At 55.4% G+C, this 26,864-nt stretch overlaps 2 protein-coding genes across 2 annotated transcripts; both read right to left on the bottom strand.

Annotated features, from left to right (window-relative positions):
* Positions 1-201: 201 nt before the first annotated feature.
* On the bottom strand, positions 202-2,344 carry ADRA2B (adrenoceptor alpha 2B). Its single transcript, XM_029232295.1, has one exon. The coding sequence runs from the start codon at positions 2,342-2,344 to the stop codon at positions 1,004-1,006; it is 1,341 nt and encodes a 446-aa protein (XP_029088128.1). The 3' UTR covers positions 202-1,003.
* A 7,873-nt stretch (positions 2,345-10,217) lies between these two features.
* Positions 10,218-24,873, bottom strand: ASTL (astacin like metalloendopeptidase). The gene is made up of 9 exons (XM_029232507.1): positions 24,822-24,873; positions 24,000-24,125; positions 22,011-22,072; positions 20,648-20,738; positions 20,091-20,208; positions 19,154-19,335; positions 16,240-16,321; positions 15,991-16,145; positions 10,218-10,549 (listed from the first exon to the last, which is right to left on the bottom strand). Exons 1-9 carry the CDS (start codon positions 24,871-24,873, stop codon positions 10,218-10,220), a joined length of 1,200 nt encoding a protein of 399 aa, XP_029088340.1.
* Positions 24,874-26,864: the final 1,991 nt, after the last annotated feature.

Below are 26,864 nucleotides of genomic sequence, written 5' to 3'. Positions count from 1 at the left end.
ATGCAGCGTAATAACTCCAACCTTTGCAGGCATAAGAACACATTCTCAAATAAATCCTTTAACTGAAGTCGTGGTTCTGTCTGCGACTCCCCACTTCCAGTTTGGGGTAGGAATTTACACCCCAGGCACAGAGCAAAAGTCTATAGAAAGACAGGCGGTGGTAAACCCAGAAAAGGGGGATTTTTATATCACCGAATAATCACATTTTCTGGTTCTCTAGTGCGTTCCCCCACGGAGCTCAAAACTTTCTGCGAAGCCTTTCATCTCCCTGCAGCAAGTAGGCGGCAAGCTATTGTTGCCCTGGGTTTTGCAGGTGGTGAAAGCTAGTGATCAGGGCTCTCCCGTGGAGGCAGAGGCCAGACCCCCAGACCACCCCCCAGGAGGCATCCACGCACCCACCAGCCTCGCAGAGGGGCGCCGGGTGAGGAAAATGATCCACAGTTCTGGAGTTACAACTCCAAAAGCAGGGGGAAGGAGAAGAAGGGCCCAAAGATGGTGCCAGCCCATAAGCCCCCACCCAGGGTCTAATGGGGACCACGGGCACACAGCACGGATGCCCATCATCGTTTCTGCCTCTTCCTCAGCCGCAGGCCCTCCTGGAAGAAGCGGAAGGCTGGCTTCCTGCTCTTTTCAAGGGGAAGATGAGAAAGATACAAAACGCCACAAGCAGGTGATCAACCAGAAGACACAGGGTCCTCAAGGTTTGCAGGGGTCTGGGGTTCTGCGAGGGAGCCTGGCCACGGCTACATTCAGGAAGGTCCAAGCCTCATCCATCTGCCTGTGCACAGGCAGGGGGTGGAGAAGATGGCCCCCCACGGCCAAGCCAGCAAGGGGAGGCTTCAAATAGACCCTGCCCCTCTGAGGGGGTTCCCGGGATGAGGCCTGCAGGACCAGGGAAGGGACCAGAAAGCCCTAGGGAGGTGGCCACATACAATGGGGCAAGAAGCAGGGTGGCCCTGGCACCACCTGGCACCAACCCCACATGGGCAGCGGGCAGGCGGGCTCACCAGGCCGTCTGGGTCCACTTGCGGCAAAGGATCCTTCGGAAGGCACGACGAAAGTCCTGGTTGAAGATGGTGTAGATGACAGGGTTCAGCGAGCTGTTGCAGTAGCCAATCCAGAAGAAGAACTGGAAGAGGCCGTGGGGCACCTTGCAGTGTTGAGGGCAGATGGCACCCAGGCTGTAGCTGAAGAAGAAGGGGAACCAGCAGAGCACGAAGACGCCGATGACCACGGCCAGCACGAACGTGAACCGCTTCTCCCGGGTCAGCTGCGTCCGCCGCCGCCACCACTGGCCCCCAGCAGTGCCCTTGCCCCGGCCCAGGAGCACCTGGCCACGTAGGGTCGCCAGCAGCCGGGAACCCTGTGGTTGCTGCAGGGATGGGCTGCAAGCTGAGGCGGGAGACGCTGCCGAGGCCTTCGGCTCACACACCCCCTCCTCCTCTTCAGCCCCCTCCTCTTCTGGAGATGTCCCACAAACACCTTCCTTCTGACCCTGGCCTGAGCTGGGGCGGGCAGGCCAGCTGGATGGCAAGGCGGGGGTCCCAGGGTCTTCAGGGGTCTCCCCCTCGTCCTTCTCCCCAGTGGGCTGGGAGCATCCATTGGCCTCTCCAGCAGTAGCCAGTTGAGAGGCCAGAGTTGGCAATCTGGCTGAGGCTGAAACTTCCCCAGGGACAGGGTGGCGCTGCTTAGACCCACCCTCCCCAGGGCCCCCCTTGGCCCTGGGACCTCTGCAGTGGCTGCGCTTGGCGATCAGATAGATCCGCAGGTAGACAAGGATCATGATAAGGCAGGGTGCAAAGAAAGATCCAATGCTGGAGGCCAGGATGTACCAGGCCTCTTGGTTGAGCTTGCACTGAGGGCGCCCTCGGGGCTGGGGAGCCGGATCGCCCTTGTAGATGAGGGGCGGCAGCGAGATGACAGCCGCGATGAGCCACACGGTGAGGATGATGCATTTGATGCGGCGCGGGGTGCGCTTGGAGTTGTACTCCAGCGCGCGGCTCACGGCCCAGTAGCGGTCCAGGCTGATGGCACACAGGTGTACGATGGAGGAGGTGCAGAAGAGCACGTCGAGCGCCAGGTACACCTCGCACCAGGTGCGCCAGAAGTACCAGTAGCCCAGCAGCTCGTTGGCCAGCGAGAAAGGGATGATGAGCGTGGCCACCAGGATGTCGGCGGCGGCCAGCGACACTAGGAACAGGTTCTGCGGGGCTCGCAGCGAGCGGCTTGTCAGCACAGCCAAGATGACCAGCGCGTTGCCGAAGATGGTGAAGAGGATGAGGAAGGTGATGACCGCCGCGATGGCCGCAGTGGCCTGCACGGAGTAGGGCTCCTGGTGGTCCATGGCGGGGCCGGACGCGGCCAGAAGGGGCGCTGCTCGCCCAGCGCGTGCACAGCCGGCGACAGCGCCTTCCCACCCAGGTCGGCTAGACGAGGGTGTCGACCCCCCGGCTGAGCTGAAGGTGCTGGAGCCCCATGGCCAGGCCGAAAGGGGCCAAGAGGGCGGGGGACGCCCGGGGCCGGCCACCGCCCTCCTACATCCTCTTGCACCGGCGCCCGGGCTCCCTGCCGTCTGCCCCGGAGAAGTTTACCAAGATGTCCCGCTGCCGTCCCCGCCCCGCCCGGAACGGAGGGAAAGTTGGGCGCCGCCGCTGGGAGGCTGCTGGACTCACCCTGGGGCGCGGGGCCCCGGCCGGCCGGGCAGGGGGCGCGCCGCCGGTTCTCGGAGGAGGCAAGGAGGGCGAGGCCCGCTCCGCTCCGCCGGCTCTAGCCCGGAGCCGCGTCTGCAGGCAGCCCGCCGCGGCAGGGGAGTGGGGAGGAGAGAGAGCGCGGCTGGAGTAGGGAGGAGACTGGAGGCGGGAGCAGGAGGAGGGAAGGGAGGCGGGGCGGGCGGTGAGACCCAGGGTGGGTGGGAGGTGCGCCTCGCTGAGGGGTGGGCGGACCGCAGCCTCCCGGCGCTCCCGGCCTCCGCCTTGGCACCCCTACTCCGTTTTCCTCCCGGCCTCCGCTCTGCGGCAGGTCAGAGGGGCCCGGCGTCTGGGGTCTTCGGGACCAAGGGAAGGATGCTGGCAGAAGTGGAAGGGTCGGTGCACGCGGGGAGCTGGGACGCGGCGCTGGCGGGTCCGCGGGCGCCGAGGCGGGACGTCTCTCCTGAGGACTGCGGGCTGGGACCGAGCCCCCGGGTCTAGGACAGTGGGCGCGAGCAGACCTCCCCTCCCACCACCCAAGAGCTCCAAGGAGAGGGTGGGTGGGTGTTTCGGGGCGCCGGAGCATAATAAACCACACCCGCTGACCGGAGCCCGCGAGGAAAGAAGCCCAGCGGAGGGCGTGAGGTGAGCCGAGAGACTGCTGGGAACCCCTTCCCCAAATGCTTTTCCGCACAGACTGGACTCCGTCGGGCCTGCGGAGCCCGAGGAGGCGCGCGTGGCCAGGTGGCGAGCGCCCCCTGCCGCCACCCGCCTGCCGAGCTCGTCCGCGGCCCCCAGAGACCCGCCGCCGGCCGCGTCCCGGGGCCACTGAGAAGGCTCCCAAGCCCGGCGCGGGGGGCAAGCGAGTGCTCAGAGCCCGGGCTTGACGACTTCGGCTTTCCCGTTTCTCCTGCAGCTGCCTCAGTTTCCTCCATTAAGGGCAAAGAGGTAAGAAAAAAACCTGGCTTGGACCCAAGTCTCAACAACTGAGACTCAGGCGGGGGCGAGAAGCGGGGGGGTGGGGGGGGTGGGGGTGGGGGGCTTGCAAACTCCGACCTCGTGACCAGTAGGAAGAGGATGTCCCCTGGTGCAGAGCAGGGAGACCTAGTCAAGGGCGGGGTCTTTTTGACACAATTCAGAGAAAATATTGGTCTCAGGGGCAGCTTCGAAGGGAAGAGCTTCCCTTTGCATTTGTAGGGACCCCCCCTCCCTGCTCGTCCTGCTGACTCCGCCCCCACCCCGCAGGCTACGCACCCCTCTTGGAGTAGCCCTGGAAAAAGCAGTTGGGGTGAGAAGAAATTCCCGACTAGACACACACCGCACCCTAACCTCACTCTGGCCTCAAAGAGCTGCGCAGGACCGGCGGTCGTCACACACCCTCCCCCTACCCACGCTCCCTGTGGCCACTGCCACCAGCGCCAGCCTGGGCAGCCTCAAGGGCGCTTTTTTCACCGTTTCCGGAGCCCCTAATGCTGTAACCCCAGCCTAGACCCAGGCCTTATATTGCTAGCCCACAGCTGTGCATGGCATCCTCTGTATAAAGCATCAATCCACTTCTGAAAGTAAGTCTCCCCCAAAGGACATGACCTTGATCCAGCGTGCCTGCTCCATCTTCATGGGAGCAGAGAGCGTGACCTCAAGGTGCCCACAATGTGTCACCCCTACCCAGGCTCAGACAGGTGGTACCCACCACCCCCCAGCCACATGGCAGAACTGAAGGACATCCTCCTTGATCCTGGGCTCTCCCTGCCTCTTGCCAGCCTACCCAGCTCCCCTGTTAGATGAGAGTGTCTACAGCCTGGTAGGGTAGGTACTACCTAGGCTAGGTTTGGAGAGGCGGCCAGCCTCCCTTGCCCCCTCCAGAGACAGGTTTCATGAATGCATCCTTCGACTTGCTGGGCTTCCACCCCACGGTCGCCAGGGATGGAGAGGCCTCAGAAACCCCTTCCCTGAGGAAGGACAGAGGGGTGGCCTTTCGATCTGGGGAAGCAGCCGCTTAAGCAAGTTCCTGCCTGTCCCCATGGTTCCCTGTCCCACGGCAGGGAATCTCAGCACCCTGGTGGCCCAAATGGGCTTTGAGAAGGACCATTTTTCACCCTCTCCCACCATTCTCGGGCTGCGGGGCCGGTGGGTATCTCCCCAGACACTGCAGTCAGCAGCAGCCTTTTGTCTGTTGGCTTGTTTTCCTTGAAAGGCCGGGCCTCCAGGCCTCTGCAGGAACTGAGGCCAGGGCTGCTTATACCCACCCCACCCCATCCTTTCCGCCCTACAAATCAATGCTGATTCTCACCTGGGCCTTCCCTGAAGGGGCAGCACCGGGCCCTGCTGGGTACCAGCCTAGGTTGAGGACAGCCAGAGAGAGTCTACAGGAACGCTTGAGGCTCAACCACCACCCAGGCTCTGTGCCACCCGCTGCTGCCTCCCAGCCCCACCCACCCCCAAGACCAGCGGCTGGCTCTCGGGGCAGTGGGCACTGTTACATAACTCGATTCCCGTTCCTCTCTGTGGTCTTCATCTCCCCACACACCCACAGTCCCCAGCTGCCTGCTCCACCGAGCCCTGCATGAATCAGAGCCTCGGGCCCCAGCAGGGCTTCCTTCAGCGCTTCCCAAACTAGATCTGACCTTCCCTCATCATCCTGCTCCACCAGGGCTGGCAGAGTCAGTCCCAGATCTACAACCAGTCAGCGGCAGGAGCTGCCTAGATAACTCTCAGCCACGTTTAGGGGGAGGGGGAGGCAGTGACAGGCACTGGCCCACCTTCCGGGCCACACCAGGCTACGTGCTGGTCCCCGGACGTGCCCTGAGCTCCCATATCTCTAGTCCTTTCCAGGGGCTGTTTGCTCTGCCAGAAACGCCCTCCTTACCCTTCCTTTTGTGCTTGGTGGACCCCTACTCTGTCTTCAAGGTCTGCTCACCTGTCACTACCTCTCAGGCAGAGGGAGTTACCCTGCCCTCCCTCGGTGCCAATTTCACGCTCAGAGCGAGATGGAGTCCGATGGTTTGTTGCACCACCCCCTCCATCAGAGCAGGCATCACTTCTCTGTCCCCAGTACCTGGCCAAGATTGTTGAAAGGTGAAGAGTAATGGTAGCAGTCGTCAGCGGATGGCATACACTTGAGTTTTTCTTAGACAGGTGGTACCCAAATGAAGGCGCCCCCAAGGGATGTCCTTGGAAAGAGGGGCCATGGGGGAAAGGTGACCTAGTAGCATCTTTTCCAAAGAAAGGGGAGACAGTTGTCCCATCCCTGGCTGTGAGAGCACAGCAAGAGATGTGCCACCTTAGTTGAAAGCCCTAGAACCACTTCTCCAGGTCTGAAAGGTGAGACTGGCCCCACTGCCTCCTTGACCAGGGTTCCAGCAGCTCAAGGTGCTGCCCTCCCTGCCCTGAGGGCCCATGGGGATGATCCCCAACCAGGCTTCACCCCCCCCCCAGCTTTCACCAGAAGCTCCAGCCTTTCAAATCCCTGGGACCCTTACCCCAGACCACCCTGTATGACCCAGCCTCCCCGCCTCCCCAGACCCTTGAGTCGTGCCCTGTGTGATGTAAGTCAATCATTCTCCCTCCTTCCATCACACCTCTCCTGACAAAACCCCAACCCTGGTCAAACCTAAATCATCCACCCTGCCTTTGACCAAGCACCTGCTTTTTCCAGAGCAAAACACGCACTGCATCGAGCCTCGCTTTAAATTCACGACCGCAAATCTCTAGACTTCCCTAGTGGGCTCACTTACCCATGCTTCACAATCAGCATCCCCCTCCTGCCCACCCCCTACCCGTACGCTGTAACTTTGCTTTGTACTTAAGAGAAAATGGAAGCCATCTGGCAGGCACCCATCCCCCAAGCACACCTGTATCCGAGTTGCATCTCCACTCTTAGGGCAAGTCCTTGGCATATGCCCTGGACCCCAACCCCTCTCATGTCCCCCAGGACTCTGCTCCTTCAATTACCCCCTCACCAGCTATCACTCCCCCACTCTAAGGGCCAGCCCCCTCCTTAAGAAGCCCTCCATGCCCCCCTGCAGCCGCCACCTTCTCGTTTGCCTGGTCATTGTCTCTAATCCCTCACATTCTCCCCTTCACCCTTGTAGGACGTCTGCACCCCACCCTCCACTGAATCTCCTCCTGGTGGGTCATTTGTGACTGCACGCCAAGTGCCAGGCTCATTCTGAGTCCTGTTCTTACTGTTTCTCAGCAGCATTTTATACGATGGACCCTTCCTGGGGGACACTCTGCTCCCTCCTCACAGGCCACTTCTCAGTTTCCTTTCCTTCTCCCAAATCCTAAATCAGTGATTCTCACAGAGTGATTTTTGCCCCTTCCTAGGGACATTTGGCAACGTCTGCAGACATTTTTAACTTTAACCACAGGAGGAAGGGGGTTGCTACTGGCATCTAGCGGGTAGAGGCCAAAGATGCTACCAAACATCGTACAAGGTCCAGGACACCGCCCCACACACTCCCTGACCCACCCATTTGACGTCTAGTAGCCTCAGACTTCACACACCCATTTCCCCTGAACCAGGTCTCTCCTCTCAGTTCTCACTGCTGAGATGCCCTCAGCCCCTACATCCAACCGCAAGTGCGCTTGCCTCAACCTCCAAAACATACTCCCAAAGCACCCACTTCTGCCCCTTTCCATGACCTTCACTTGCACAACTGCAGTGGCTACCAGCTGTTCTTCCTGATTCCAATTCGTTTTCCAGGGAGTATCCAGCATGACTTTTTAAATTTTAAATCAGATCTTGTCACACCCTTCCTTAGAACCTTCCAGCAGCTGCTCCCTGTTGCTCGTGAAATAAAACCACCGCTTTCTGGCTGACCAGGTCTTGCCTGTCTCCCCCCGTCCACGCACACACATCCCATTCGCACTGGCCCGACACACCTTGCTTCTTCCTGCATCAGGGCCTCTGCACTGGCTGCTCTTTCCCTGGATGTTCCCAGGGTAGCAGCCTGCTGCCATTCAGGTCTCAGGTGAAATGCCAACAGCCTACAGAAATGTTCGCCCTCTGCCATCACTTATGAATCCCAGATGCTTTATTTGCCTGTTTACTGTCCATCCCTCTCCCTGTCACTGAATAAACTGGGAATAGAAAACATGCCTTGTTTCCCAAGTTATTCCCAGTGCCTATAACAGAGCCTGCCTGGCACCTAAATTCAATAGATGTGTGTTGGGGCTTCCCCGATGGCGCAGTGGTTGAGAGTCTGCCTGCCGATGCAGGGGACGCGGGTTCGTGCCCCGGTCTGGGAGGATCCCGTGTGCCGCGGAGCGGCGGGGCCCGTGAGCCATGGCCCCTGAGCCTGCGCATCCGGAGCCTGTGCTCCTCAACGGGAGAGGCCACAACAGTGAGAGGCCCGCGTACCGCAAAAAAACACAAAACAAAAACAATAGATGTGTGTTGGATGAGTGAATAAATTGATGGGCGAGCCCACATTGCTGTGTGGTTGGGGATTGGAGAATAGGCTGTAGACTCTGGGAGGTGGCGGCTATCCACCGGGCTCTGGTTGACACCCCAGGGCCCCATACATATCACACCCTCCGTGCTGGGGCTCCAGGGGCTGGACCAGGGCTGGACCATCACAGGAAGGATGGGGCTCATGGAACAGGCCTGGGCCCAGAGCTGGCCTGGGCCCAGAGCTGGCCTGGGGCCTGGGCTCTGTAGTGATAGGCAAGGAGAGGACAAGGACAGCTTTGTCCCTGATCACCCGCAAAGAAAGAGTAAGCAGTCTTCCCCATGAGCCAATAGGATCAGCCAGCCCCACCTCCCTCTCTGGAGAACCCAGAGTCCGAGATCAAAAGCCACATCTTAATGGAGGCAGCCTCTGAACTGGGAGGGCCTCATAGCACACAAAGCACATCGCCTTCTCTGACCCAGCGTGGCCACCGAGAAACCCCAGCTGGGTATCAGAGGCCTGGCTTGGCTATTCAGAGACCCACAGGTCGTGATACAGCCACACTTATTTCTGATAAATGGGTATGTGTACTGTCTCTATCCTAGGGTTGGCCCAAAGTCTTTGCTTGGGAATCTCCCAGGGGAGCTGTCACCCTGCTGTGGCCAGAGCCTCTGCTCCCCTACTCTAAACTCTGATACCCCACGTCCCACATTTGGGCGCAAGACTTGGGAGAGCACCCCCAACCATGATCCTTCCCTGACACTAACACATGAGATCAGGCCCATGTTCAGTCTCAGAAAATCCTTGACTCAAGACTGAAACCCAAGATAGACTGAGGACAGGGGCTCCAGGCCCCCTGACACAGTGAAGAGGTTGGCAGAGGGCACACCGCAGCCCTTCACGGCTGCACAGCCCTGTTCCCTTGGGCACAACCATTTGCTTCCCTGAGTCTCTTCCCTCCCCTGGAATATGGGTCTCACCACCTGAGGGTCCCAGGGCAATCGGGTATGAGGTAGTCAGAACAGTCAGCACCAGACTCCTGGAGCAAGTTCCCAACTTTATTTCTACCTTTTCCCAAGATACCTGAGGGACCTGGTCCCACTGGGACGGGCACGGGCTCCTGCTTCCCTTCTACCCCAGGCGGGCCCCAAGAACAGCACCACTGGGGGGCCCCCAGCTTGTCACTGGCATCCCTGGAGACTTTCTTTGCCCGAGAACAGCCCTCACGGGGGAGGCCAGAGCTGATGAGTGGGATTTGCTGAAGACAGACCAGCAGGGGGACCCTACAGCCCCTTCCCACCTTCCGGGGCCTCCTCGGGCCAAGTCCCCGGGAGGGGCGGGCAGGTGTCGGACAGAGACCAGGTTCCTGGAGACAGCAACGCGGGGTGACAGCAGCTTTGAGCCCTGACTTCAGGGTCCTCGGGTTCTGGCCGTTTCCCACGTGCAGTCCCGGAGGGCCGCCACCTCTTCGTCTCCCTGGGCGGCAGGGGCGGAAGTTGGGCTCTGAAAGCCTCCTGGAGAGCAGGGCTGGAGGCTGTGGCTGCAGAGCCACATCCCCAGCACTCAGACATCAGGGAGCGAGGCTGCTCCCAGGGTCCCAGCCACTGGGTGCCCCTCCCCCAAGGCCGACCCGAGGGAGAGGGAGAGGGAGAGGTAGAGGTACCCTTAGCCCATGCTGGGGGGCTGGGCCTCAACTACAGGAGGGCTCCCAGAGGCCTTCAGGGAGGACCACCCCTCCAGATCCCTGTCCCTAGAGCCCTGAAGAGGTCATCTCCCATTCCCAGACTCCCCCAGGGCTGGGGCAGGAGATGGCAGCAGGCAGAGTCAGAAATCCCCCGGCAGGCCTGTCTTCCCCCAAGAGAGCTAGAGGGTCCCTCTGTCCCCAGGAGCTCTTGGGGGAACATGACAGGCAAGCAAGGGGCAGAGGGAAAGGCCTGGGCCTTAGACACGGTAGCCAGAGGGGCTGGAAGACAGGGGTGCTGCCTAGAGGGGCCAAGGGTTGTACAACCTGGCCACCCTGAGCATAGAATGCCCTTCCCGCTTGGGGGCAGAAGCCACAGGCTTGACCTCTGGGTGTCCTTATGAAGCGTTTTCTGGGGGCATGGGCTCCTGGCAGAGCAGGGTTCTCCAAAATAGCCTAGACGACTGCTGGCTGGTCTTCTGCTTCTAGAGATGGGTCTGGGGGTACAGCGGGCACTTGGGCCTGCCAGGACTGCTCCAGGGCAATGCCAGGAACCACTGCTCCAGGCCTTGACCTTAGGGAAGAAGCTGGGGGCTGGGGGGGCCTTGCAGAGGCCTCCACACCAGAACTCCTCAGGGCGGGGGGCTTCCACACACGTGGGCTCTCTTCAGCCCCGAAGCCCTCGGGGCCAGGGCTCCTGGATTCTGCCAACAGTGCCTTTAGGAGCTGCTGCAGGTACGGTCTAGACGCGGGAGTGGGGCTCCTACCATCGCTGTGGGTCTGGAGCCCTAGAGGAGGAAAGATAGGTTACGTCCCAGAATCACAGAGGGACAGTGTATGGCAGCTGCGAGAGCCAGAGCCCCCTTCAGCCTCATTCACAGTGACCTAGAACTCAGCTCACGGGATGCGACGACCCGCCACGCTCCTGCTATGCTACTGCCCAATGCCTTCGAGACCCTAACTCCCAACTCCCCCTTAGAGACAAGGACCACAGAGCCACCCCATTCCCTCCCCGCTTGGTCCTGGAGGTCACCAGCAGAAGGTCAGGCCACTGGGATCTTCCATGACCTCCCACCCACACCCCCGGCTGCTCTGATGGTCAAACCCCAGATCTAGCATTGCAGCCCCTGTCACCCAGACCACCCGGGGCTGCTCCGTACAGGGCAACACCTCACCTCTCACCCATATCCGAGGCCTATTCCAGAACTTTTCCTACACTTGCAGCTATGCCCAAACCCAGGGCGTCAGCAGGACACACGTGAGCATGACCAGGGCCGTGTGCTCAGTGGGGTGGGTGTTGCTGGCCCTTCACTGCCCCTCCCGGACCACAGCTGGCTGCCACCGGCTGCTTTGTAAGACTCTTCATTTCAGGCCCAAGTTATCCGGCCAGTCGGCCCCAGCCCCCCTTCAGCACCGCCCTCATCCCTGTCACTCCTGCCCACCCACCAAAGGCTTCCCGATGAGCCATACCTTCCATGCAAGGACACTGACCAATCTGAACTGACATGCTTCAACCAGTGACTTCACAGCCCAGTCCCTGCCTGGACCTGCCAAGACCACACCTGCTAAAGTCACGGGTCTCGGCTGCCCACCCTCTGACGGCCGCCTCCTTTACTTCCAGCCCACTCGCTTCACTATCACGATCCTTCAGCCCCGCTGAGCCCCCAAACCCCTTCTTCTTGCCCCACAGCCTCCTTACTTCCAAACCCCTCTCCTCACCTGGCATGGGTTCCACAGCCCTCGGTGCAGCCCCTCCCTTGGAGACATCCCCAGGCACCTCCCCCTCTGTCAGAACTGCCCACAACACCCCAGTCCTAGAGGACCAGGTGACTAACCTACACCACGCCTCCGCCAGCAGCCCAGCACCACCCGTGGCCCGGCCATGTGTCTCTCACGGGTTTCCTCTCCTGCTCTCCAGTCAGCAGCTTCACACCTTTTCCTTCACATCCATCCTCTTCTCCCCAGCCTCTCGGCTGGAGACCTCACCTCACTCTTTATGCCGCCAAAGCCTGGGACGGAGCCCCTCACCTGCACGTCAGGATCTGCATGTGAACTCGGATCTGTTCCCATCTTCTTCCTTCCATTAGGTCCAAGGAAGTTCCCCAGCTCCCAACAAGAGCAACTCCTCCCTGAATGTTCTAGATATTTTTCTGCCCCCCCCAAATCCATTCCCCCTTCTCCACTGGGTCATTATTTCAGTATCCAAACTTGCTGTGTGTCCACCATCTTGATAAACTTTCCATTGACCCATGACCCCTTCTAGCCACCTCTCAATTCTGTTCCTCATGTTAGTCAAGCCTCAAATAGTTACCCACAAAGCTCTTGCCACGTCTCCTTTTATTTTTCAAAAGGTATGTAATATTTGAGATTATATATAGGAAAGAATAGTCTACGAAATGGTGCTGGAACTAGATAGTCACATGCAAAATACATAGGATTAAATCTACATGACCTCGAGTTAGGCAAGTCCTTCTTAGATATGACACCAAAAATACAGTGATAAAAGAATAGATAAGTTGGACTTCACATCAAAATTTTAAATGTCTATATTCAAAGGACACCATCTAGAAAGTTAAACTATAACATGTGAGGAAATATTTCCAAATGATATATCTGATAAGGAACATGTATCTGGAATATATAAAGAATTCCTACAACTCACCAGTAAAAGACAACCCAACTGAAAAACGGGCAAAAGACTTAAACAGACATTTTTCCAAAAATATACAGATGACCGATAAGCACATAAAGAGATGTTCAAAGTCATTAGGGAAATGCAAATCAAAGCTACGAGGGACTTCCTTGGTGGTCCAGTGGTTAAGACTGTGCTCCCAATGCAAGGGGCCCAGATTCGATCCCTGGTCAGGGAACTAGATCCCGCATGCCACAACTAAGAGCCCACACACCGCAAATAAAAAGAGCCCACACACAGCAGCGAAGATCCCCCGTGCTGCAACGAACACCTAGCACAGCCAAATAAATAAATAAATATTAAAAAAAAAACTACAATGAGATACCACTTCACACCCACTTGCGGTGGTTATAATCAGAAGAATAAGTGTTGACATGGGCTTGCAGAAAGTGGAACCTTCATACATTGCCGGTAGAAATGAAAAATAGTGCAGCCAATTTGGAAAACAATTTAGCAGTTAAATATGGAGTCACCAAAGGACCCAGAAATTCCACTCCTAAGTATATATCCAAAGGAAAAGAAAATATATGCCCGGGGCTTCCCTGTTGCACAGTGGTTGAGAATCTGCCTGCCAATACAGGGGACACGGGTTCGAGCCCTGGCCTGGGAGGATCCCACATGCCGTGGAGCAACTAGGCCCGTGAGCCACAACTACTGAGCCTGTGCGTCTGGAGCTTGTGCTCCGCAACAAGAGAGGCCACGACTGTGAGAGGCCCGCGCACCGCGACGAAGAGGGGCCCCTGCTTGCCCCAACTAGAGAAAGCCCTCGCACAGAAACCAAGACCCAACGCAGCAAAAATAAATAAATTAATAAACTCCTACCCCAACATCTAAAAAATATATATATATGTCCACATAAAATCTTATACATGAATGTTCACAGTACCATTATTCATAATAGCCTAAAAGTAGAAATAACCCAAAGATCCTTTGATAAATGGATAAACAAAATGTGGTATATCATTCAACAACAAAAATGAATGAAGTATAGTTGACCCTTGAACAGCACAGCTGTGAACTGCATGGGTCCACTTATACGTGAATTTTTTTTTTCCGTAAAATATTCACAGCACTACACGATACATGGTTGGTGTATCCAAGGATGCAGAGGACTGACTGTAAAGTTATAGGCAGATCTAACTGCGCGGAGGGTCAGCACCCCTAACTCACGTTGATCAAGGGTCAACTGTACTGATACACACGGTAACATGGACGAACCTTGAAAACATGATGCTAAGTGAAGAAGCCAGTCACAAAAGATCACATACTGTATGATTCCATTTATATGAAATGTCCAGAGTAGGCAAAACTATAGAAACAGAATGTAGATTAGTGATTGTCTATGGCTGGAGTTGGGGGCACACACATGCAACAAGACCTAGGAGTAGGGTCATGGGGCGTATACACTTCAGCTTCATAAGAAATCAGATTGTTTCCCAAAGTGGTTGCAGCAATTTACACTCCTATAGCAGAGTACGAATGTTATCACTGCTTCATATTCTTCTTAGTATTTGGTCGTATCTGACATTTAAATTTCTACCAATTTAAGGGGTATAAAAGGGTACTGTGGTCTTTATTTGCATTTCCCCAATTATTAATGATGTTGAATATCCTGTGTTTCCCAATTTGGTTTCTTCTGTGAATTGCTTGTTAAGTCTCTCGCCTTTTCTACTTTGTGGGGTTTTTTCTTACTAAGTTCTAAAAGTTTTTTTTAATATACCTTGAGTACAATTAGTTACAAAAATTCTCTTCTGATCTGTAACTTGTATTTTCACTTTTATGTCTTTTAATAAATAGTATTTATTATGATCAATGTAGTTGGATTTTTAAATTTTTCCAGCTTTGTCTCATGTTGCCTGTCTTATTTAAAAAAAGTCCTTACCTATTCCAAGGTCATGAAGACATTTTACTATATTTTCTTCTAAAAAGTTTTAGAGTTTTTTTTGGTTTACATGGAAGTCTTGTATACAACTAGAATTTCTGTGCATGATGAATTAGAAATTCATTTTTTTAAATGAATAACTAGGGACTTCCATGGTGGCGCAGTGGTTAAGAATCTGCCTGCCTATGCAGGGGACACGGGTTCGAGCCCTGGTCCGGGAAGATCCCACATGCGGTGGAGCAACTAAGCCCATGCACCACAACTACTGAGCCTGTGCTCTAGAGCCCGCGAGCCACAACTACTGAAGCCCACGCACCGAGAGCCCGTGCTCTGCAACAAGAGAAGCCACTGCAATGAGAAGCCAGCGCATGGCAACAAAGAGTAGCCCCTGCTCGCCACAACTAGAGAAAGCCCATGCACAGCAACAAAGACCCAACGCAGCCAAAAATAAATAAATAAAATAAATTTTTAAAAAATAATAAAAAAATAAAATGGATAACTAGTTGTCTTTAGAGCTATTTAATGGCTACCCTATTCTTTCCCTAGTGATCAATGCCCTTTTATCAAGTGTCCACTTCTGAGGACGATTCATTTCTGAATTCTCCATTCTGTTTCAGTGGGCAATTATCTACCCTTGTACCAATGCTACACGTTTATATAAAGGTATTTTATATACATTCTGTGTACATATATGAATATATGCATTTATACATTTATATGCTATATATATATATATATATATATATATATATATATATATATATAAAGACATTTTATAATCTACGTAACTTCATGTCTGCTAGGGCAGTCCCTCCACTTTTTTCTCTTCAGGAGTGTCTGGGCTATTATTGGCCTTTTGCATTTCTAATACAGATTTTAGACTCACTTGTCAAGATCTCCAAACTTATTGGGATTTTCAGCAGGAATTTATTGAGTCTGTAGATCAGTAGAGAATTACATTTTTATATTGTCTTCCTTTTAATATGATACATCGCTGTATTTACTTAAGTATTCTTTAACGATTGTAATAAGGTTTTTTTCCATAAAGTTTTATATAGCTTCTGTCAGATTTACTCCTTAGAACTTTATCTTCACTGTTATAATGGTATCTTTAAGAATTATGTTTCCTAACTATTGATATACAGAAATAAAACTGATTTCTATATATTGATTATATTTACTTTTTAAAATTCTTATTAGTTCTAGTAATTTGTTTATAGATTGCTACTTTCAATGTAGTCATCTATGAATAGTGGCAATTTTTGCTTCCTTCCCAAACCTCAGACTTTTAATTTTGTCGTACCACAATGGCTAAGACTTTCACTACATTGTTGAATAGATGGGACAATAGTGGAAAAACTTGTCTTGGTCCCAATTTTAATGTTTTGACATTAAAAATGAGTTTTGCTCTGGGTTTTTGGTAGGTACGTTAAACTTAAAAAAGTGACCTCTATTCCTATATCTAACAGTTTTATAATCACCAGTGAGGGTTAATTTTTTCACGTGCGTTTTCTGCATCTCCTGCAGTGAGGCCCTGGTGATCTCCCCGTGCTCACCTCTACAGCCTCACCTCCTAGCACCTGACCCTCGCTCACACCACCTCAACACAGGAGCCTCCTTTGGCTCCCCAAATCACTCTGTCCCCTGTCACTCACCTTTTGCACGGGGATCACGGCCAAGCGGGCTGCAGTCATAAAACTTGAGGACACGTGCAATGTCAGAGGCGCTCAGGTTCCATCGCTGGCCAATTTGGACACTGGGGGCCCAGAGCGGCGTGATGGTGGGCATCCCGCGCCGGCTGAAGGCGAGCCTGAAACCCAAGCAGGCAAGGGCCTGAGTCCAGACCACGGCAGGAGCTGGCATGGCAGCGCAGAGGGAAGGAAGCAAGGAAAGGGGGTCCTCACCTCCCATAGTGCATCACTGACGAGTAGTCATAGGGCACCAACATGTTGCTGCTCCGAGATTTGATGAAGTTCATTTCAAAGCCTGAAAAAATACTTGGCGATGTGGGAAGAGGGCCAGGGGAGGAAGGGTAGGCGATAGGGGCTTTCTGGAAATGTACAACCTACCTGAGCCTAGGGGTCCAAAACTACAGCCAGATGTGCATCTCCCCACCCCCGCCACTGATCCCTGATCCCTGTCTCCTCCGTGCCCTGGGAGGGTTCCAGACCTGCACCAGCTGATGTGCAAGCACAGGGACCTGGTGGTGGCCCGCCATCGCCCCCTAAGACTTCTCTCCACCTTTCTCCTCCTCTCAAGCTCACCCTGTATGAGACTATCTTTATACGACCTGCAGCTTCCACGAAGACACACGCTGCTAAGAGTGTCTTGGACGCCCCCTACCGGCGAGATAAAGTGCCTACTCCCCACCCCAGCCTTAGAGGCCGGGCCCTTGAGCCCATCGTGTGCGGTGGGGATAGCCCGTTCCCAGAAGCAAAGCCACCTGCGCTCCCTGCCTCGGGCCAACAGCACCCGCCCCCTATCCCCTACCCCCACCCCCGGGTGTGGAGTCCAGCCCTTTGCCATCGGCCAGAGCACCTGCTTCTCCCTGGCACTTGGCTCCTCCAGGCCTGGGAGGGGCTAGGTTCCCTCCGTCAAGTCCTGCCCTTCACAGTGAGCCTCTGAAAGAAGAGCTGCACCCTCCAAACCCCCCAGACCCAGCCAGCCACCTCCACACCCACCCATGGTCACCAGCAGCCTCCTTACCACTAAAATGGAATTCCAACCCCTTTATATCCCATCACCTGCCTGAAAATACCTGCCCAGTAGACTGCTTGGTTCAATCTCCCACTCCACCCCCCTCCTGAGTCCCCGCCTCCCCACCTCCAGTTAATTACTGTTATTAGTTTGCATATTTTAGCAGTTTGTTCTGTACATATTAACTAAGTAAAATGTATTTTTGTCCATTCTTAGGCAATTTTTTCCATTAGGGTAGCTGGTGTTTAACTTGTTTTATTGTTAAGAAACAAAAGCAAAACAGCTTTTCAGTTTATTAGTGCTGTTTGTTTTCTAACTCATTAATTTCTGCTTTTACCTTCAGTAATTTCCTCCTGCTTTCATTTTTTTCTTAACTTGGATTGAAATGCCTAATTTTTTTTTTTTTTTTGCAGTACGCGGGCCTCTCACTGTTGTGGCCTCTCCTGTTGCGGAGCACAGGCTCCGGACACGCAGGCTCAGCGGCCATGGCTCACGGGCCTAGCCGCTCCGTGGCATGTGGGATCTTCCCGGACCGGGGCACGAACCCGTATCCCCTGGATCATCAGGCGGACTCTCAACCACTGCACCACCAGGGAAGCCCTGAAATGCCTAATTTGTTCTCTCTGTTTATTGATGTAAGTATTTGTCTACACGTTTTCCCTGTGCATTGCTTTAGCTGTGAACCATTGGTTCTAATGTGTTTTTATGTTTTAAGAATTCCTGCAATTTCTTTTACTTCATAGCTAAAAGAAAGGTTTGTTGTTTTTTAAATTTTAATTTCCAGTTGGATAAAGTTTTTCATTTTATTATTAGTTTCTACTTTTTACATCATGATCAAACTGTTTGTATTAACTCTACTTTTTCAGATTTGAAGTTTTTATGGCTATCATAAGTTTTTACAAGAATTCCATGAGCACTTAAGCTTTTTTTTTTTTTTTTTTGGTGGCACCATGACCAGGGATTGAACCCGTGCCCCTGGAGTGGAAGCACAGGGTCCTAACCACTGGACCACCAAGGAAGTCCCTCCATGAGCACTTAAAAGGATTATAGTCTATTTTCAGGCTATGTTGTCACTGTCTCCTCCCCACTTACCTAGACTAATCTCTGATCTCAAGCTCCAATCTCCGTCCCACTGAGAGGTGCTACCCATCTTCCCATCCCCTTCTTGGAGTGGAGGGGCATCCATGCATGCATCTTGGGCTCCACCTCTGACCATTTCACCTGGCTAACCCCACAGCAGCAGCAAAGGCACTCACACCAGAAGCCTCCGCTTACAAGAAGCCTTCCAAATCTTCTTCTGTTTCCATACCCCCAAACCCAAGTCATCACTTATCTCCTCTGCTTCCCTCCCTCACAAAGCGATTGTCTGGACTCCCCTCACCTCCTGCAGCAGGCTGTCCCCCTCTGCCAAAGGTCAGGGTCCCCGCATTGCTGGAGTCAGATCCCCGGCACCATACCCTGCACCCAGCTGCTGCTCCCTGGCATTCAGTGCAGTGGCCCACTCCCCAGACCAGCCTCAGCTTTCCCACTGCCACCTTTTAGAGCCTGGCCTCCCTGTACTTTCTGTCCCAGGTGCCCATCAGCACCCGTCTCACACACACCAAGCCGCACAGGACTGCCCTGCGCCTCTTGTGTCTGACACTTGGCCCACTACCTCCAGGACTTCCGTCTCGGCTCAGCGCCCCGGCTGGAACACAGTCCCTGCCCTGACTCCACACAGCAGTGTCCAGAGCATGAGGGGCTACTAGCTGAGTATGAGCAAGCGAGATTCCTAAGACCATCAACTCCATCCTCAGGTAACTGCCGGTGTCCGTGAAGAGAAACGAGGCGCACAGCAAATTTCTGCCCTAGCTCAGGGTAACTGTGGGTGGCAGTGAAGGCTCAGGGCCCAGAGCTGCAGCATCTGGACTATTCTCCAGGTCTCGGAGGCAAGCAGGAACCCCACCTTCCCCATGGGAGACAGGCAGGGAGTGGGGAAGATGGACGACCACTCCCAAATAGCCGGGCAACTCCTCAGGCCTGGACCATGCCTCCTGCCACCTTCTCCCAGCAGGACTACCTCTCCCACCCCCGCACCCCCTAGTCCCCTGGCCTAGCCTGGCCTTTCACAACCCGGCTCACCTGGGAGGATCTCGTTCCAGTTCACACGGATGTAGCGGTCCCGGTCAGCTCGCGAATGCTCGTGCCAGAAGCCCAGCACGTGCATGAGCTCGTGCAGGACGATGCCCGGGCCCCTCCGGAGACAGCTGGGCCCCAGGGACACCACCTGCATCCCTCCACTGCGCCCTATGCTCGAGAAGCACCTGCAGGGCCATGAGAGCGCTGGGTGGGCACCAGCCCAGAGAATCCGCAGACCCAGGACCCTCACCCCTCCTCCCAAGACCTGGGGTAAGTGAGCACCAACAGCTAGTCCCCATCCTGGGCTCTAGTCCCGAGCCTGCTGGCCCCAAGTCCCCTGACTGCCTGGCCCTCTGCCAAGGGGGTGTACTGGAACCCCCTTTGCAGCCTGCACTGAGAGGAGCCGATACTAATGTGGATGACGGAAGCAGCTCATTACGTGAATGTCCCCACGTGGGGAGCCCCAAGTCAAAGCTCACCCACATTCTGTTAGGCCCCTAGCAAGCTAGGAATGCAGTATTGCCATCACCCCCATTGCAGAGAGAAGGCAGAAGGGGCTCAGAAGTTAAGGGACATTCCAGAGTCACCTGGTTCCTGCACTGCGGAACCCAGATCTGAGGTCAGGTCTGTCTCATGAAACCTGCACTCAGTCCCCAGGCCACAAAATCTCCCCAGAGATGGAGTTGAGGGCTCTTTAAAGGAGAGTCGAGCACCTCCTTGCCCACGTCTCCTCCACCTCCTGCCCTGAGTATCTGTAGGTCCAGCTCGCACTGGGCAAACCACTCAGATGGGCAGGGGTACTCTGGACCCGGGACAGAGGCCCAGACACAGGTCTTTGACCACAGCTTTGTTAATTCCAGGCTGAACTGAAGACAGCTGTGGCTCTCACCCCGCACATGCACGAGTACACACACTTGCACACATACCCGGAAGCACTTACCCAGACATGGGGACGATGGAAATGAAGTCCCTCTGGCCCTCGTAGGCAACAAACCTGATGCACGTGAAGCGCTCAAACTCAGCAAACGCCTCCAGGATGACTTGACGGCTGGGCTTATCTGAAGAGGAGACGCCCTGGCTGATGCCCCAGCCCAGCCCCTAGAGCCCTTGCAGCGCCTTGGAAGTCTGCACTTGGGGAGGGAACCAAGCTTCAGATCACTCCCCCAAAACGGAATGTCTAGAAAGGGCAGTGCAATGGTGTGGGAAGAAGAAAGCAGGGCTCCAGACAGACCCTGGCTGTGTGACCTGGGGCAGATAACTGTCCTCTGGACCATTTGGTCTTGAAATGGATCAGACAGTCCCTAGATGTACCTTTCCCATCAGCTCCTCCAGGATTTTAGCCTCCCAGCTCAGGGGCCAGCAGGGATAGAAGGGCTTCTGGTAGAAGGGCTACTTGGGTGGTAGCGGTAGAAGGGGCGCAGAGATGCAGGGGAAGAGGGAACAAAAACCCAGAGAGGAGCCTGGGCTGCATTGGGAATGAGGGGCTGGCTCACTCACCATACTTGCTGGAGAGCAGGAAGGGGACCTCCACTACGCCAGCGTTCTTGGGCCACTTGTTTTTGGTCGCTGAGAACAGCTGGAAAGGGCTCTGAGGAGAGAGGGCGGCTCAGGGACCCCGGTCAGCCAAGCTTCCCGCCCCCAAGGGTGCCACACCTCCAGCCATGGGAGCCCTAAAGATGTGAGCCGCAGACCCCCCTGGGTACATGAGCATAGCTGGTCATTAGAAATGGGATAGAAGCTGGGAAGTCAGCGGGCCAGCTCCGTGAGTTATGACGCACAGCACAACCCTTTCTTCTACATAACATAGAACTTACAACTTATTCTATCAAGAAGAGAAACAAGACAAAATGAAGAGGCTGGCTAGGAATCCCAGCACCCCAGGGGGCCTAGTTCAGAGGGGCTCAGCTCCACCAGCAGCGCCCCCCCCACTCCTTCCTGGAGCACAGCAGCCCACAGAGCTCCTCTGAACGCGCAGGTGGGAAGATGGGGACACAGTCCTCCTCGGGCTGATTCTAAGGCAACACCCATGGCCTTAGCAACTTTCTTTATTCTTCTGCCAACTCTGAAGCCTGGGCTTCAGAACACCCCAGCATGTCCTACCCCACTGGTACCAAAGGTTTTACTGGATTCTGCTTTTACCCCCGGCACTCACTGGGTGACTGGGAACAGGGGCCTCGCCTGGCCCCGGGGGTTCCTGCCCTGCCCCAGGCTGGCCTTCAGTCTTCGGCCCAGCCTTACGCTGTGCCATCAGTGGACAGCCTCAGACCAGGGGCACAGTCTAGCTCACACCAGGCCACTGTCCTATTCAGGAGTCTTCTGCCCACCCTCGCCCCAATTTAGGCAAGTGTCTCCTAAAAGATGGCAATGCAAGTCGCCCCTATTCCCATCCAGGCTTCTCCCTTTCTGAGCCTGCCCCCACCCCTGGGCAGGATGGTTCCTGTGTTACTTCTTGTTCCGTCGTCCCGAGACCATTGCTCCCACCACCGATGTTCCCCACAAACACCTCCCTATAGCCCCACCGGCCACTCTGCCAACCTGTGCTTACCTCTTCCTTTGTCCCGATACTCCCTGAGCACCTCCCCCGGGTAGGGTAGCAAGCTGGGTCTTGAAAGTCCAAACCCCCTCCTTCAGGAAGCCCTCTCAGGCTGACTGCTGCCACCACTCCAGAGGTCACCCTCCCTCAGGCTGGCTTATTCCTAGCAGAACATTCGCTCTGACTTCGGCAAGAAGAGCTACGAGCAGCAAAGGTGGATCCCTCACACGTCACCCCCCCATGATGCCAAGGGGTGGACTCAAAGGTCTCTGACACTACCTGTGAGGTTATTTACACCCACGTGTGTGTACGCATGCTCACACGCACCGGCCGGAGGATGTCCCCCTCGAGGAGGAAGCTGCTCTCTGGGGTTTCCTCTGGGATGAGCCCTGGGAAGGAAGGGAGGGGCGTGTGTGGGTCCATGCCCTCCACAGCACAGACTTGAGGACAGGCCCAGGAGAGACCCTGGCTGCCAGGCCAGGCAACCCCAGGGTCCATCCTCCTTCGGGCTCTGAGGCTGTCATACAGGCAAGTGACCTCAGGCAGGTCACACAGCCCGAGTCCCAGTCTACAAACGTGTGCAATGCTTCTCAGCCCGATCTCACCCTTCCCCTGCTCAGAAGGTGCACTTCTCCTGAGATCCACACAAGCCAGGTCTAGGGACTTCCCTGGCGGTCCAGTGGTCAGGACTTCACGCTTCCACTGCAGGGGGCACGGGTTTGCTCCCTGGTCAGGGAACTAAGATCCCGCATGTGAGCCCATGGCGTGGCCAAAAAAAAAAAAAAAAAAAATCCAGTCCCAGCTCCTGCGTCTGAGGCCCTCTGCTCTCAGGAAGATGCCATTCTTCCAGTTGTCTTCATCCTCTGCTCCAGCCCAAGCCACACTCCTCAGAACATGCTCGCCCAGCCCACCTCACCCCTACCCATCGGTGTGACACTCAGGACCCTTAGAGTGGCAAGCGACAGAAACGCCAGCCTGCACCACCATAGGAGGGTGGGTACTGGCTCCTGCCCTCCCCTTCCCCCCTCCCCCTCCCTCCAGCCTCGTTTTCTGCCACAGCTGGCAGCCCTCTCCACAGCCTCTTTACTAGGATATCAGCCCCAGCAGGAACCTTAGAAGAGTGCCTGGCATCCTGGAGGTTGGGTTCCCTAGAAGCAGAGCCTGAGCCAGGGAGCCATCTGCAGGTGATTGATGGTGGAAGCAGGGAGAGGTGAAGAGCGCTGGGGAAGAGCCCCAGCCGGACCCCATAGGAGCTCTGGACCCCAAGTGGCACTACAGACTTATCCCACCTGGAGGCATGGGGCCAGACCCACGTCCTGTATGAGTCGCTGTGGCTGGGCCGCCCGGGGCAGGGCAGGGCATAGCTTCCCAGGTATCCCTGGCCGAGGGTCTCCAGCTGCGAGGCCTTAGCAGTCAACATTCCCAGCAGCTGGGGAGGGCGTGAGCCTCCCGGTCAAGGGCTTTATGGCCGGTACTACACTAGGCTCACAGGTCATTGGGCCACCAGCAGCCCTAGCGGAGAGAATCCTCCACAGCAGCTGGAAAGCAATGCCCAGGAGGCCTCAGATTGGTCTGGAGATGGCCAGAACCAGCCACAGTGACCTAAAGGTGGTGAACGGCCCTGCTCAAGCTTTTCACAGACGAAGGGGAGGTGCAGACCACATGCGGCAGATTCCCATCCCCTACCCCTTACCCCCAGCCCCGTTCTGAACTCCAGTCTTTATTTCTACTAGCTTTGTCCCAGGTTATCTGTATGTTCTCATTCTTCAGCTGAAATCCCCAGGCAGGGAGGCCAGAGACTCACGCTTCCCGGTCTTTGGACCTCCCCCCACCAGCGCCTCACACCTGCAGGTCATCCTGAACCAGTTGGCTGACCTGTTTCCAAACAGCCACTAATGACTCTATTCAACACCAGACCTGGCCTGATAAAAGTACGGGGCTCTCCATTTTTTTATAAACCTCTTGTTTTCCCCCTTCTTAATAAAAGTAACAACCCAGTAGAGAAGATGCAGAAAAATAGACTTAAGAAGTTGCCCGTGATGGTGGTGGGGGGATGAATTGGGAGACTGGGATTGACATATATACACCAGTGTGTATAAAATAGATAACTAATAAGAACCTGCTGTATAAAAAATAAATAAAATTAAAAAAAAAAGAAAGAATTTGCCCGTGGAACCATTACTCTCCAAGACCCACTAAGAAAGCCGGCACGCTTCCTCCCAGCTTCCTCTGCTCTCTGGGCATTCAGCACAGTTTTCACGCGCCACATGGACAACTTCACACCCCAAACCCCAAGAGAAGACACAGTGCCCTCACCTTGGTTAATCGCAGGGATGTCCTTATCCCAAGACGCCTGGGTCCCCTCAGGGGTGAGGTCTGCTGAGAATCTGGTCCCACAGACTCCTGGGCAGCGAGAGGCCGAGGGCACTCCTAGGATGAAACCTGGCCCAGACACACAGGTACATATGCACGATGGCCAGAGTGCCCCCAATGGTGACGCAGGATGACAGGACATGAGGTGGGGTGGGAGTGGGGTGTCAGACGGCAAGACCCAGGCCCTTCACAAAGATAGGTCTCCAGGAGGGAGTCCTGGGAGCCTGCCTGGCCCCCCCTGTCAGCCCCACCTGCTGCTGAAGCCTGGACAACTTTGAGGAAGGAGCTCCCTTAGCGGGACTGAGACTGGACTTCAAAAGGCAGCCCCAGGCTCCAAGTGTCTGGGTGTGTATGAGGCAGGGGAGGCAGCAAGAGGGAGGAAGATGGGGACAGACCTCAGTCTCCAACGCTGACAGCTGGGTGCGGGCTAGCCTCAGACCCTGCCCCCTGCCCCCCTCGTCAGCCCAGGGGTCTGGAAATGGGCTCAGCCTGGGCAAGCCTGGCATGGCCAGCAGAGCACGAACGCCTGGAGCGTCACTCCTGCCCTCTCCTGCCAGGCAGGCCCTCTGCTCCCAGCGTCCTCCGGAGGTCCTCCCCGGCCCCCCAGGAGCTGGCTTCTAGGAACATCCCTGGAAGCCCATTGTCTGACCCAAGCAGATCAATTCCCATCCCTTGCGGGCTCCAGCCACACCCTCTGGCTGCCCCCAGGACTCCGCAGGCTAGAACCAAAACGACGGGGGCAGTAGGGCGAGGCAACCCACTTACCGGGCAAAGAGAGCAGAGCCAGCACCCATGGCCAGAGGCCTCCTATGCTCATGCTGCCGGAGATGGGCCTCTCTGGCCCCTCAGCTAGCAGGAGCACCAATTCCCACGAGACGAGGCAGCCTAATTATAAACTTATGGTCAACGGCCCCCCCCCTTAAATAGCAGCTTTTCCAGCCCTCACCTGCAGCCCCTCCCAACCAACCCCACCTGCAGCCCCGCCCTCTGCTGCCTGCGCTTCCCCTCCCAGCCCAGGCCCGAGGCTTCTGGATCCTGGTCAGATCCTTCCCGGCTTGGCTGAAGTGGGCGAGAGGGTGGGGAGAAGCCACGCGCTAGGCACGCTGCGGGTAGGGGGGGGTCCCACTTGGGGGTGTATCTCTTCACAGGTCCCCTCCCACCACCAGGGGGCAGAGAAACGTCGCAGAAAAGTGAGAGATGGCAGTGCTGGGTGGAACCTCATCCTCAAACCTGGGGAGACCCCTTTCCTGCCCCTGCCCTGTGCTCAGATGTGGGGAAGACTACCTGAGACCCTGAGGCGCCCCCAGTCTGACTGTGGAAGGAGGAAAAACTCACTACGTTTTTATAAGCTTTTATTGTAGTATACACACAGAACAGTAAACAATCACAAGAACCGGGATCAGTGAAACCCACAAACTGCCCACCAGGGACAACCAGCACCCCCAGAGGAGCCTGCCTTGTGGAAAAGTGGAACTTCTGGGTACCTAGACCCTCACATGGGTGCTACCCCTGTCACTCCCACAACAGCCTTACAAAATCGGCATTTTAGCCCCATTTCACAGGTGCAGGAATTAAAGCTCCTTACCCATATTCCCCCTCCTCTGTACCCCTTGGCCTCTCAAAAGGCCCATCCTCGGAGCCTGGTCACCAAGGGCCCACCTGGATTTAAATCCTGGAGTTGAAGGATTTGGGGACACCCTCCCCACCAACATCCAGTGAAGGGAAATGACAGGGCTGAGGTTGCTCGGCGTCTTGCCCTGGCTGGAATCCACTGTTTCTCAAAAGGTAGGGGTCAGAATCATGGGGAGAACGTGATGAAGACAGGTGGCCCAGCTGCCCAGGCAGGGTGTTAACATTCGTAGGGATGGACAACAATCACTCTGCTCGGGTAGAGAAACAGATTCGTAGATAAGAAAGCCAGTTTGTCTTGAGGGCATTGTGCTCGGTGACATAAGCCAATCACAACTGGACAAGTGGTGCATGAGTCCATTTACATGGGGTATCTGGAGAAGTCAGATTCAGAGGCAGATGGTGGAGCAGTGGTTGCCAGGAGCTGAAGGAGGGGGAAATGGGGACTTGTTGTCTAACGGGTACAGTTTCAATTCTGCAAGATGGAGAAGTTCTGGAGATCTGTTTCACAGTAACGTGAGTGAACACGCTTAATGCTATCGAAGTGCACACTTAAAAATGGTAAAGATGGTACATTTTGTTACATCTTTTTTACCACAATTTTTAAACTTTTAATAAATAAATTTAAAAGGAAGGGAGGAAGGGAAAGAAACGCAGTTTGCTTGAAAGGCCAACTTAAAAACACGGAGAGGGGAGGGTGCAGTATGGTGGGGTGGAGACAGGATGCAATGAGGCAGGGGTGAGGGGCGATGGACAGCGGCCTCAGCCACCAGTCCTGTTTCGTGTGAGAAGTAGCTGGGGCGCGGGAAGGCTCCGATAACTCAGGGACCCAGATGCCCCCCACCCTCCCCGAGCTGGGTGTGGGCCTTGTGGACAGGTCCAAACAGACACACTCAGGGCCTGCAGAAGCCCTGATAACAACCCCTAGCTCTGCTCAGTCCCCGCCAGGGAGCACCTCACACACCCCCAGAGTAGAGGGAATGAGGCACAGCGGGCAGGCTTTGTCCCTCGTTCGGCCATGTAGAGTGGGCACCCACCCCTGCCAGACTCTGGGCACAGGGCCAAGCAGACCACGGGCCCTGCCCTCACCAGCGTCCAGGCAACTACACACCTGAAAACCTTCACTTCTCGGACCTTCAGTAACTCACATTTCCTGGGCTAAGGCTTTACCTTGATTGA

The sequence above is a fragment of the Monodon monoceros genome, unplaced genomic scaffold, assembly GCF_005190385.1.
Source record: "Monodon monoceros isolate NGI ecotype Baffin Bay Population unplaced genomic scaffold, NGI_Narwhal_1 Super_Scaffold_19, whole genome shotgun sequence".
NCBI classification, from domain to species: domain Eukaryota; kingdom Metazoa; phylum Chordata; class Mammalia; order Artiodactyla; family Monodontidae; genus Monodon; species Monodon monoceros.
This window is presented reverse-complemented; position numbering and strand designations above follow the sequence as displayed.

What these genes read in the sequence shown, in the direction of transcription:
- ASTL (XM_029232507.1), bottom strand. Translation starts at nt 24,873, where the DNA reads ATGAGCATAGGAGGCCTCTGGCCATGGGTGCTGGCTCTGCTCTCTTTG. An exon ending in GGCTCTGCTCTCTTTGCCCG is followed by an intron (nt 24,126 to 24,821) that starts GTAAGTGGGTTG and finishes TGTCTGGGCCAG; the next exon opens with GTTTCATCCTAGGAGTGCCC. An exon ending in TCAGTGATGCACTATGGGAG is followed by an intron (nt 16,146 to 16,239) that starts GTGAGGACCCCC and finishes CTTGGGTTTCAG; the next exon opens with GCTCGCCTTCAGCCGGCGCG.
- ADRA2B (XM_029232295.1), bottom strand. Translation starts at nt 2,344, where the DNA reads ATGGACCACCAGGAGCCCTACTCCGTGCAGGCCACTGCGGCCATCGCG.